The 11,345-nt window shown below is 48.3% G+C and overlaps 1 protein-coding gene across 42 annotated transcripts in view; it reads left to right on the top strand.

Annotated features, from left to right (window-relative positions):
* Positions 1 to 265: 265 nt before the first annotated feature.
* The window catches only part of Tcf7l2 (transcription factor 7 like 2), a 187,957-nt gene continuing 176,877 nt past the window's right edge, over positions 266 to 11,345 (top strand). For 17 of the 42 annotated variants that reach the window (XM_027929900.2, XM_027929896.2, XM_027929895.2 and 14 more), the window contains exons 1-3: positions 269 to 1,000; positions 1,259 to 1,325; positions 1,523 to 1,647. In XM_027929900.2, the coding sequence (XP_027785701.1) occupies positions 812 to 1,000; positions 1,259 to 1,325; positions 1,523 to 1,647 (381 nt within the window). In that variant the 5' untranslated portion in view covers positions 269 to 811. Of the gene's footprint in view, positions 1,001 to 1,258; positions 1,326 to 1,522; positions 1,648 to 11,345 lie in introns of all 42 variants that reach the window. The other 25 variants (XM_071610903.1, XM_027929890.2, XM_071610899.1 and 22 more) reach the window with 4 other exon arrangements.

Raw genomic sequence — 11,345 nt, 5'->3', positions numbered from 1 at the left:
CTCGCTCCGCATTGTCTTTCTGCAACCGCCCCCTCCCGGAGCGAGCGCCCGCACCCTCCAGACTCCCGGGCTCGCGCAGTGCGCGCAGGCCGCTCCCCCCTTGCGCGCCTCCCGCGCCGCCCTCGCCCCCGCCCCTCTCCTCCCGCTCCTCTCCCTCCTCCCTCTCCCGGCGCCCGAAAGGATCATTGTTGGCCGCCCCCGCCCCGCCCACCCCGGCTGTTTATTTATGCACACGTCACCGGCACGGCCCCGCCCCCGGCATCTCATTAAGGCGAGTGTGTTCCTCTCGCCCTGTCAATAATCTCCGCTCCCAGACTACTCCGTTCCTCCGGATTTCGATCCCCCTTTTTCTATCTGTCAATCAGCGCCGCCTTTGAACTGAAAAGCTCTCAGTCTAACTTCAACTCACTCAAATCCGAGCGGCACGAGCTCCTCCTGTATCTTCGGCTTCCCCCCCCTTTGCTCTTTATATCTGACTTCTTGTTGTTGTTGGTGTTTTTTTTTTACCCCCCTTTTTTATTTATTATTTTTTTGCACATTGATCGGATCCTTGGGAACGAGAGAAAAAAGAAACCCAAACTCACGCGTGCAGAAGATCTCCCCCCCTTCCCCTCCCCTCCTCCCTCTTTTCCCCTCCCCAGGAGAGAAAGACCCCAAAGCAGAAAAAAAGTTCACCTTGGACTCGTCTTTTTCTTGCAATATTTTTTTTGGGGGGGGGCAAAACTTTTTTGGGTCTTTTTTTTTTTTTTTTTTTTTTGATTTTCTTCCTCCTTCATTTTTCTTCCAAAATTGCTGCTGGTGGGTGAAAAAAATGCCGCAGCTGAACGGCGGTGGAGGAGATGACCTAGGCGCCAACGACGAACTGATTTCCTTCAAAGACGAGGGCGAACAGGAGGAGAAGAGCTCCGAAAACTCGTCGGCAGAGAGGGATTTAGCTGATGTCAAATCGTCTCTAGTCAATGAATCAGAAACGAATCAAAACAGCTCCTCCGATTCCGAGGTAGGAAAAGCCCCTCGGGCTGGTGGGGCTTTTTCTCTCTTTCCTGGGCTGGGCAGAGGTGGCTGGAAGGGGAGAACGCGGGGCCGGGGGCGGCGGCGGGGCGCCGCGGGCCGGGCGGGCGGCGGGGCGTGCGGTGCCACCATTGCAAAAACTTGTAACCCTGTTTTTCTGCCCCCCCCACCCCGCCGGTTCTTCCCCCCGTCCCCCCTCTGCGTGGCGTTTGCCCCTCGCCCTCCCCACCTCCACCCCTCCGGGAAGGCGGAAAGACGGCCTCCGCCTCGCTCCGAAAGTTTCCGAGATAAATCCCGGGAAAGTTTGGAAGAAGGTGAGTACGCCCCGCGCGTCCCGCAGCCGCCCCCGGGCTGGCCGCCCCGCGCGCCGGGCCCCGCGCCCCGCTCGGTCCGGCCCCGCGCCGGCCCTGCCGGGGCGCCCGGCCCCTGGGGGCACTTTCTAAAAAGTTTCTCCTCGCTCTCTCCCGCTCCGCGCGGCCGCCGCCGTCCCCTCGCCGCCCCGCCATGTTAGCCGCCAAGAGGCAAGATGGAGGGCTCTTTAAGGGGCCACCGTATCCCGGCTACCCCTTCATCATGATCCCCGACCTGACGAGCCCCTACCTCCCCAACGGATCGCTCTCGCCCACCGCCCGAACCGTAAGTGCCTCCGCGCCCGGCCCCCGCCCTCCGGCCCCGCATGCGGCCCTGCCCTGCCCCCTCCTCCCCTCCCCCTCCTCCCGCCTCCTCCCCTCCCCCGCTCGTGGCCCAGGCAGCCCGAAACTCTCCAAACTTTTCTGCCTTTTGTGGACTGGATTTGTTTGCACTTCGCCATGTTCTTGCTTTCAGTTTGCTGCCTCGCGATGTTGGGGAGCCCTTTCTTTCCAAGCAGGGCTTGGCTGGGGGGGAAAAATCAGAAGAACTTTTTTGTGCGCTCTGATTCCCCCCCCCCTTTGGTGGTGGTGTTTGTTTCTTCACCCTGGGAAGATGACTGACTGTGTGGCTCTTTCTTTTCTCTCCCTCTCCCCCTCTCTCTCTCTCTCTCTCTCTCTCTCTCTCTTCCCTCTTCTGTGGCGTCTTGGGCTTTCCCCGGTTAACCCTTTGGCTGCTGCTGCTGCTGGGCCCGGCGTGACCGGGCTGTGCCCGCAGCGCGGGGTAGCGAGTGTATTTTCCTCCAGGCGTTGCACTTGAGAACTAGCGAGCGCGCAGTGCCCGGGGCCCTGGAGAGGCGCCTCGGCTTTCTCTTTCGGGGCTTTCTCTTTCGGGCGGTTGTTTATTTAGCTTTCTAGTGGAGATCACTGACTTTCGGCCCTCCTTCCCTCTTTCCCTGGAAGGTCACACTAGGCTGGTCCCCTCGCACACTTGGGGGCTCTGGGCATCCTTTTTTTTTGGCCACCCGTAGGGCCGCGAGCGCTCTGGGTGCCGAGGCGGGCTCGGCTGAAGGGCGCACTGGCTGCGACTCTCCCGGGCCGCGCGGGTGACTGGGCAGTGCGGGGTGGGGAGGCCCTTGTGGCCAGGGTACTTGGTTTGTGTGCAGCCTAGATGGCCTAGATGGTGGACTTGATGTGTTTCTAGGGAAATCTGGTGGGTTGAGGTGTGGAGTGTGGTCTGCTCTCGACAGCTTCTGAAAAGGCCCTCGGTGGGCCTCGGGGGGCCGGAGACCTGTGTGCGCGGGCTCAAGGGGTGCAGGGGGTGAGAGGCCAGGGGTGTGTCTCCTTCTACACAGTGGGCCGCAGATGGCCTGCCGTCCAACTTAGGGGGCCCCGGAGCAGCGCGGGGTGCCAGGCTCCCGGGGCGCTTCCTGCAGCGTGCGTCGGGCACTCACCACTGACATTTGTTCGAAAGGCTCATCCCCTCCCCCACTGGGCCTCTGTCCCCCTGCCCTCATCCCGAGCCCCTCCCCCATCCCACTCTGTTATAAAGCCTGGATTGGGAATCATCTCTAGACACGCAAGATGTGTTTATTCCCGGCTTCGCGGAATTGTCATTTTGCACCTTTTCTGGTTTGGTCCCCCACCCCTTATTTACACACAGTACTTTTGTTTTTTTCTTTTTCGGTAACTCGAGATGGCAATTTGAAATAATGTACCCACTGTTGAGCAGTAGTGGATATGGTGCTCATGGCCCAGGGTTTGCCGGGCTGGAGTTGATCAGATCTACAAGTGTTTTTAAGCATTAAAATATTAACTATCAGGTTTGGCTTGTTTCTTTTCTTTTCTTTCTTTTTTTTTGGGGGGCCCTGGCAGAATGGCAAGGGCATGCTAGACCGGTCATTTTTTATGGCTAAGAAAGAAATAATTACCTGCCCCTCTCTTACGCCCAGGCTTCTGCATGCTTGGGAAGCTGGGAGCGTGGTTCAGCCCGACCTCCTCCTGTAGGGCCCGCTCTTTCAGGCTGCTGGGCCAGGCTCTGGCTTGCAATGTAGGGGAAACACAGTCAGGTTATTTGGTATTTTTCTTGGGAGCTTGTGGCATCTTAAAAGGGACTATTCAGCTCAGAATCGGAGTGTCCTGTGCTAACAAACTGGACCAAGCAACATTCCAAAGTAATCCTGGGAATTTCTTCCTCTCCTCCCCTCCTCCCGAGGATGGAAACCTCCTTCGTATTATTTTAAAATCCACTTAGCCATCTGAAAGACCATCTGAAAGACCATCTGAATATTGAGCCTTGATGGCGCGCTTGTTGGCTTTCTTGGCTCTTTTCAAACTCCATGTCTGTGACCCCTGGCAATCTTGCCATGCCATCGCCTAAAACTTGAAGAGTGATGTAGTGCTGTAATTAGGAAACGGGGAAATTGTTAAAGGCAAATAAATTATTTCCCGGTGAGAAAAGGAAGGCTCCCAAACCTTGGTCCCCTTTGTGGGCATTATAGGAATAGACACATCTAGTCATTTTAATTGTGGACATAGCGGGTGGCCTTGTGCTGTGACATCAGATTGAGTCTGAGAGGACATTTCTGAACTCAGTAGGCAGTTTTAGTATTTGCATGTCAAACACCAGCAGACATCTTTGTGTACACTGCCTCTTCCTCCTTCCTCTCTGTTACCTGGGTTAGATTATGTGCTCCAAAATTAAAGTTATTTATTTAGGCCGGTAAGCGGAGCAGTGGAAGTGAGGACGGGAGGCTGTTGTGTGTCACTCTTGACATCTTCGATCAGAGGGCCAGCTTGCAATTCCAGATTTGATACAGCTGCGGAGGAATCTATAGGCAAGAGAGTGGTCATTCCATGCTCATCTGAAATTCTCCGGCGCTTTACATAGGGTCTGTTTTTGAGGGCAAGGTGTAAAGACAAATTAGCGGTATATTTGATCCTCTTTCCCTTCCTCCTCGTTGGTGGTGTTTCTTCTTTTTTTTTTTTTTAACTACACTTTCTATTAGTTAGGAGCATACCTGTAAAACAACTGCATCCTTTAAAAAGCACACTCTCTGGAACTCTGATTTCTGTTTTTCTGTTTAAGAATGTAAAGAATTAGGAGTACCATTAAATCGGCTTATGATGAATAATACATTATCTCAAGAATAATGCTTTAATTGCTGACGACGCCATAAAGCTTGATAGTAATAATTTTATTTTAAAAGGACAAAGATTTCCGCATAACATTAATTTAGTCTTTGATACAGTAATAGGAATGGCTTTTAAAAAGACAGATTCAGATACAGAAATGCATTAAGGAGAGGTCTAGTTAAGGAGCCGGGAAGGGTTAGAACTGCAAATATTAGAACTGTGGTGACATTTGTGTACTACAGATAAGAATGCTGTTACCACAGTAGAGTTGGTAGGAAAAGAGTTTTCCATTTCTTTTTCCCTCCTGGCCAACAAGAAATAGGGCTATAGTAGTGGAAATTCCGGTTAGGTTTGAGATTTCTGTTGAAGGATTCGATTATTAGAACTCTTGCATCTTCTTTTATCCAAACTTATTTGCTTTTCAGCTGAGCTATTTGCTACTAGGTTGAGCAGATAAATAAGCTGCTGCTTTATTTATCTTGAATTCATTTTTGAACTTGGGATTCAGCATTTAAAGGAAACCAAGAGGGGCCTATTCATTGGGGTTTTATTTAGCTGGGCAACTTCTCTTTCTGGCTTGTGAAAAATGGATGTTTTCTCCTCGCCCAAACAACATAATCCTTCCTGATACAAAAGATTGAGACCTAGGAGTGTGAAGGGTTAATGTTGGTCCTTCCCTGTTGTCTTCCCACCCCCCACCTTCACCCCTGATTGTTTTGACAACACTTTTCAAAGTGTGACATTCCAAGCCCCTACATAACAATGTAATATTACTGTAATTACACAGGTCATTACATTTTAAATAGAGAACAATAAAATGCTTATCGCCCTGAAAAAGAACAGGTGTTCTTGCCCTTCTTTGGTATTTATGCTAATTGTTTTTCATCTCCTTCAGAAATATTTATGGGAAACATGTTTAGATTTCAATCTCAATGCAACAGTATTAATTCTGTGCTAATCTTTATAGGTTGGGGTTTAATGTCTGCAGTATGGATTATGGGCTCAACATTCACCCAATAAGTCATATTTGAATGATTATAAATTTAATGTGCCAGCGCTGTGCAGTTTGTGGATACTCGGGCTTTCTGAAACCCCAGCAACAAACTCTGAGAGCAGTTGGGAGCCTGACAGTGCTTATCTGGGAGAAGTGTTGGGAAACTTGACCCACTGCTTAGGGGCCAGGAGCTTTGGCTGATGCCCCCATCTCTGATGAAGAGATTTTGAGGAAAACAATCCTGGTTCTTGCTAGGAATTTTTCACCTGGATTTTAATTTTACTGATAGGGATTTCATTTAGAGTCCCTGCTGGAAGTCGGTCAGCTGTTTCTTAGCAAGCTGTGAAAAAGTTACAGGAAGGTTTCCGGGAGCTTACAGATCAAGAATGCTGTTCTGTTAGCGGTGCAGGAGCGCCGCAGTTCTGCACGCCATTAAAAAAAATATTTGCTTTAGAAAGCTAGCATTTTAATAGTTGCACCAGAGGCTGCGCTTTAAAGATTATAGTCCCAGTCTTTCCAGGATTTGAATGCCTCCTAACATCCCACGGGGTGCCCGAGTGTGTATAAAAAGTGCCTAGATTTCTCGGTTGAGAAATCCTGGTGCAAGTTCTGTTACACACTCGCAGTGGGTAAACTGGAAGGTATCTTAAGAGGATTTTGCATTTTGTCAGATGTTTCACAACAGGGGCCCCGAATCACATTAAAAATGCACTGTAGAGAAAGGACAGCTGCAAATTTTTGTGTGGACGCGTGTTTCTGGACCATGACTAAAACTCCGAGGACCTTTTCCCCAGCTGTCTGGAAGTTATGTGGAAGTTGGTTTATTGGCAGTTAAGTATGGGACAACCTGGATTTAGCAAATGCTCTCTCCAACACAGGAAGTAGATGACATTATATTGAGGGAGAGGAGGAGACTTCAGGCAGGGAGCAATATACTGTTGATTTTTTTTTTTTTTTTAAATTGTGGAGTTGCCAAATAAATAAGCCCTTTCCAAGGAAGTAGGTGTAGGCTTTTTAGTCTTGGTAAGTGGAACTAGATAATATCTTTGACTGCATGTATATCTCTTTGGAGGTGACACATTTCAGCTTTTTGAAAGGGAGGGGAGGATGAACCAGATTCTTCCAGGGCTTTACATTTTGAAGGGGGGTGGTGGTGGTGGGAGACGTGGGTGTCTGAGTTTCTTCTGGGAGTAAATATTGGAAATCATGTGAATAAATCTTCAAGTTGGACTTATAATTGAGCACATTTGTGAAGGAAATGGTTAATTTTACAACCAAAGGCAAACTCGCACCTCGACAGGTCTGCTGAAAGAAATGTGCCCCAGTCCTTTGCTGGCAAGCACACCGGGTCATAAATCCACAGGCTTTATTTACAGCCCATAACACTTATGAATGTTAAGATATTTGACGCCACGTTGGCCTTATAATATTCAAGGTCCGCAGACATTGGCAGTAGCTCAAATTTCTCTCACTAATTATAAGCAACGAGATGGGGGGGCATCACAAAGGCCGCCCTCCCCCTCCCGACCCCCACCCCTGCAATCTGAGTTTCCCCGGACACAGGACCCCCCCCCCCCCCACTTGGCAGCTGACCTGTACTTTCCCTCTAGGCTATTGTTATACACGTTTATAAAGAGGACTTTGAGGGATGGAAATTCACTGGGGGGCTCTGTACAAATGCTTTTTTTTCAAAAGCAAAGTTCTCTGTGTGTTTGCCTCCCCCCTTTCTTTGGTTTTCCCCCTCTTTTTCCTTTCTTTTTCTTTCCTTTCTTAATCCCCTCTCCCCCAGTTTTTTGGAGACTCCTTTGCCTATATCGTGCATATTTCCCAGAATACTTAAGGAAACCTGATATAGGAGACTGCATTTTAATTTATATGATGTTCCACCAAGCTGGAAGGAAAAGACACACATTGCAAAGCGCTCTAAGTGAATGCGAGGGTTTCAGCAAAGTGAGTCGGGGGGTGAGGAGAGTGGATTAAAAGAATTTAATAGGCAAGGAAAAAAAATCCTAGTTTACGCTGGGCATAGGAGGGCCACTCAGGGGGGTGGGGGGTGTGCTGGTATCTGGAGGAGGAGGCAAGTAACTGTAGCCGGAGGTGGCTTGACTTGATTAAAAAAGGGCTAGGAGGTAGGGCAAAGACTCAGGGCATGGGGGAATGGCTTGTTGGAAATGGGGGGCTAAAAGTTTTCTTAGGGGCTGGAGGAACCATGGGAGGCGCTCTTAAAAACTATATTGCTTTGCTCAGCAGAGATTGGTTCCAATCCCCTCCCCACCCAGAGTGTTCTCGCTGGCAATAAATATGTTTCCTATCAGTTGCCCCCAGCGTCTGGAGGTGGGGGGTCCGGCTGGGGCATTATCTGTGAGACCCGGCTAAGAGAGAAGGCTGATTGTCCTGCCGATTTTAACTTAGGTTTAAGAAGTGGGCTGTTCTGGTGTGTGTGTCGTAGACCAACACGGTGGAGGGGGGCCTGGGAATCGGGTGTATGTGTGACTTGAGCAGCGAGGGGAGCTGCTGGCCCTGTCATTCCTGGCCGGATCCTTCCCCTCCATCCAACCCAAACTTAAAGACCTAGGCTGAAAGGTTTTATTTTCTAATCAATGGAATGCAGAAACTTACTAGCCCTCAGGGATAGATGTGAATCCCTTAACAGCTCATTACAAAGATGAGGCTGTGGGATCTTTGAACGGGTTATCAGCCACGGTGTTCTTGGTTTTCCCAGGATAGGTTTTTCTTCCTTAGGCACATCTGATTTTGGGTCGGTAATTCAGCGCATTATATTTTATTATTTTTATCATGAAGTGGCCCCAGACAGCGCGGACTGTAGGGGAAGGGGTGGCTGGCTGCACATGGCATCAGCTCCGAAGGAGTTAATGTTGCTCGCTAAAGTTTGGCATCATGAAAATAAATTTGAGGCCTGGTAGGCATTAGCAGGGCACAGCACATTTACAGAGCTTAATTAGTACGAACTGTAATTGTTCATGGTCTGCCAGAAGAAGTAATGTTCAGGAAAAGTGGAGTCCCTTTCTTGCAGTCTTCAGTTTGAAACCGATAAATCACTTGCATATTTGTGTAGTGATTCAAATGGAGCTAAGACCTCTCCCATCCCAACATGTGGTAAATTGTAAAGTCAATGAATTGCAGATGTAAGCTACAGTGAGATTCTCTAAGAAAATGCAGAATGAATGGGAAAGAGTGATGCTATAAATATTTACTGAGAAGATAACTAGGTTCCTGCGTGCTGGGCCAATTATGATGTACTAAATATATTAGTAAAATGCTTTAAAAAATTGAGAGGAGTTGTGTAGGTCTTTGGGTGGGTTGGTTTGTTTTGGAAAGTGAAATGAAAGGCACTGTGTTATTGTCATGTCAGTTTTACTGAGCCTGAATCACAATGTCATGCCCAGGGAAGGACACATGAAACCCACATTAATGCAAATTAATTCGTTATGAGTTGCAGGGCTGTGACTGCTAAGTGGAGTAATGATGGGGCATCATTTTAAGAGTGTTAGTGTAGCAACTTTTAATGGAAAATGCTGTGTTAAGAACATGTCTCAGCACTTCAGCCCACGTGTTTTTATATGCTAGAAATGTGTTTCATACAAGAGCAGGAAACTCAATTCACTTTATTTTTTTTTTCCTCCCAATTTTCAGAACTTTTAATTTTGTTTTGATGTTTAAAGAAAACCATTGTTTTTTCTCAAAAACTAACCCAGAGATGCCTACCGCCCTTGCTTGGTTCAATCTCAGCTTTTCCTTTTCTTTTTCTTTTTGCCAAGGATTGCAGCACAAAGTGGAAAAACAATGAATGTAACATCCCCTGTAGACCTGTAGATAAAACTTTCTTGAAGTGATTCCCTGCCCCCCCCCCCCCCCCGCCCCTTTTTGCTTCTTAGAGGATTTTGGTCTCAGGCAGTGTTGCAAGTCAATACTTCTTTTCCCCAAATGTGAGTAGGTGGATATGTATGGAAGCTGTAAAAGTTAATGATCATTCTCTGACTCATAGCTGATGGTTTCAGGTTGAGGAAAAGAAAAAAAAAATTAATGAGGGTAAATAGACATTTGATGGAACACTGAGACAGTAGGAGAGATTGTTCTTGTGTCCGAGGGCATGCATTTTGTTGAAGCAGAATTTCTGAAGGGAGAATGGGGCCGGGGGAGAAGGAGGTGCCATTGTTCCCTGGTTGTGTTAGGATGCTGCAAATGGTCTTGTGCCTAGATCTTTGCAGGAATATTTAAACCTAAGGACCCATGAGAAATCCCGGTTTTGCATTCTTCCCTCTTGAAGTTAGAGTCTCCCTTGGCACAGTCAGTCACAAAGTCCTGGTCAAAAGTTTACTTCCCATTACATGGAAAAAAGCTCTCAGCACAGGACTAGGGTGCCTGTGCCCACACAGCTCCCCCTGAAATGTCCTGATAGCCTAGAAAAGGTCTGAAGATATACTAATAGAAGTATTTTTTTTTTCCTTGAAGCTAATGCCATGGAAATTAGACCTCAAGTGGCTCATAGAGGGTAGAAGAGGAAAGTTAGATGAAAAAACTCCAAGAAAACCAAATCTGCTTGGGAAATGGATCTATTAATTTTTTCATATGGAGGAGAAAGCTAGGTGATTCATAAAACCAAAAATAAAGCACATGTTCCACCTCATACCAATTTGGTGGAATGAATAGGCATCAAAAAGTAATCTTCACTCCCTCTGGAAGTTAACTCAGTGCTGGAAAAACTAGAGTAGGATTTCAGTTTTTCTTGTGGTGCCTTGGAGAATGAGATTCCTGTGGTTGAAGAAGCTGCTTCCTCTTCCCCCATCTCCATAGCTCTGATGTCCTGTATCTGAAACATCAAATCTAGAGGCAGTAGTAGTGGTTGGAAGTAAAATGAGAGGAATCAAGATTTGTTAATAAGGAGAGAAGCCCTTCGTCGGGAGATGTGGCCAGCTCTTCATGGCTCTTCCTGTGCACAGGTGGAGGGAGTCTGGGGCTGCTGGGTGGGTAGAATGGGGAGGAGGGGCTTGGCCCCTGAAAACCAGGGCTGAGGAAGGGAGAGCCCAATGGGAGTGCAGGGCTGAAAGGAAAGTGCCCCGGAGTTCTCCTTGGTGACTCCTGAGCACTTCAGGGAGGCACATGGTGAGGATGTGTGGGGCATGCCCAGATTAGAGTGGCCACAGTTGCTGGATGAGGAGGACATGACTGGGGCCTTCCAGGTTTGCTGCCCAGGTGGGTCCCAGGAGGTGAGACCTTAGCCCTCTTGTTCTGGATCTCTCCACCTCTCCTCATCTTGCACGACCAGCTCTTGCTTTCTCCTTAATGGTGGCTTCTAGAGGGGTAGAAAGGATCAGGCCGGTTTTAAGTGCCAGGTTTTTAACTGGGTCTTTATCTTTTATACTTACATCATTTATATTCTATCTTAAAAAGCTGGTCTGTAACATCTTTTTGTTGCACAGGGAAGGCAGAAACAGCTCAAGGGTACATTGCACAAAAGTGTCTTTGGGGGAAAGCGGGTGGGAACCCAAAGGAGAAGGAGAAAATGTGAAGCCCTCTTTGCTGTGCAGTGGCTGCAGGGGGTGTAGCTCGGCTGGGAGTTGAAGACCTGACTTAGACACACAGAGTGAGCTGATCTAGGGCTTTCTCTGTTGCTGAACACCCCAGGGAAGGTGCATTGCTCTGGAGGGGTGGGGTTCTGGTTGTGTGTGTAGTTGAAGGTGAACTTAACTTGGTCCTGTGTGTTCCCTGCTAGAGCTTTAAGAAACTTGGAGCTGCATTTTTACTCTTTTAATTGCTGCATTCTCTGCAGGATGGTTGGAGCTACTTGGATGGTGATGAGCGCCAGGATTAAGAACAGCACTGGACAAGTGAAAATT

The sequence above is a fragment of the Marmota flaviventris genome, chromosome 4, assembly GCF_047511675.1.
Source record: "Marmota flaviventris isolate mMarFla1 chromosome 4, mMarFla1.hap1, whole genome shotgun sequence".
Classification (NCBI taxonomy): Eukaryota; Metazoa; Chordata; class Mammalia; order Rodentia; family Sciuridae; genus Marmota; species Marmota flaviventris.
This window is presented reverse-complemented; position numbering and strand designations above follow the sequence as displayed.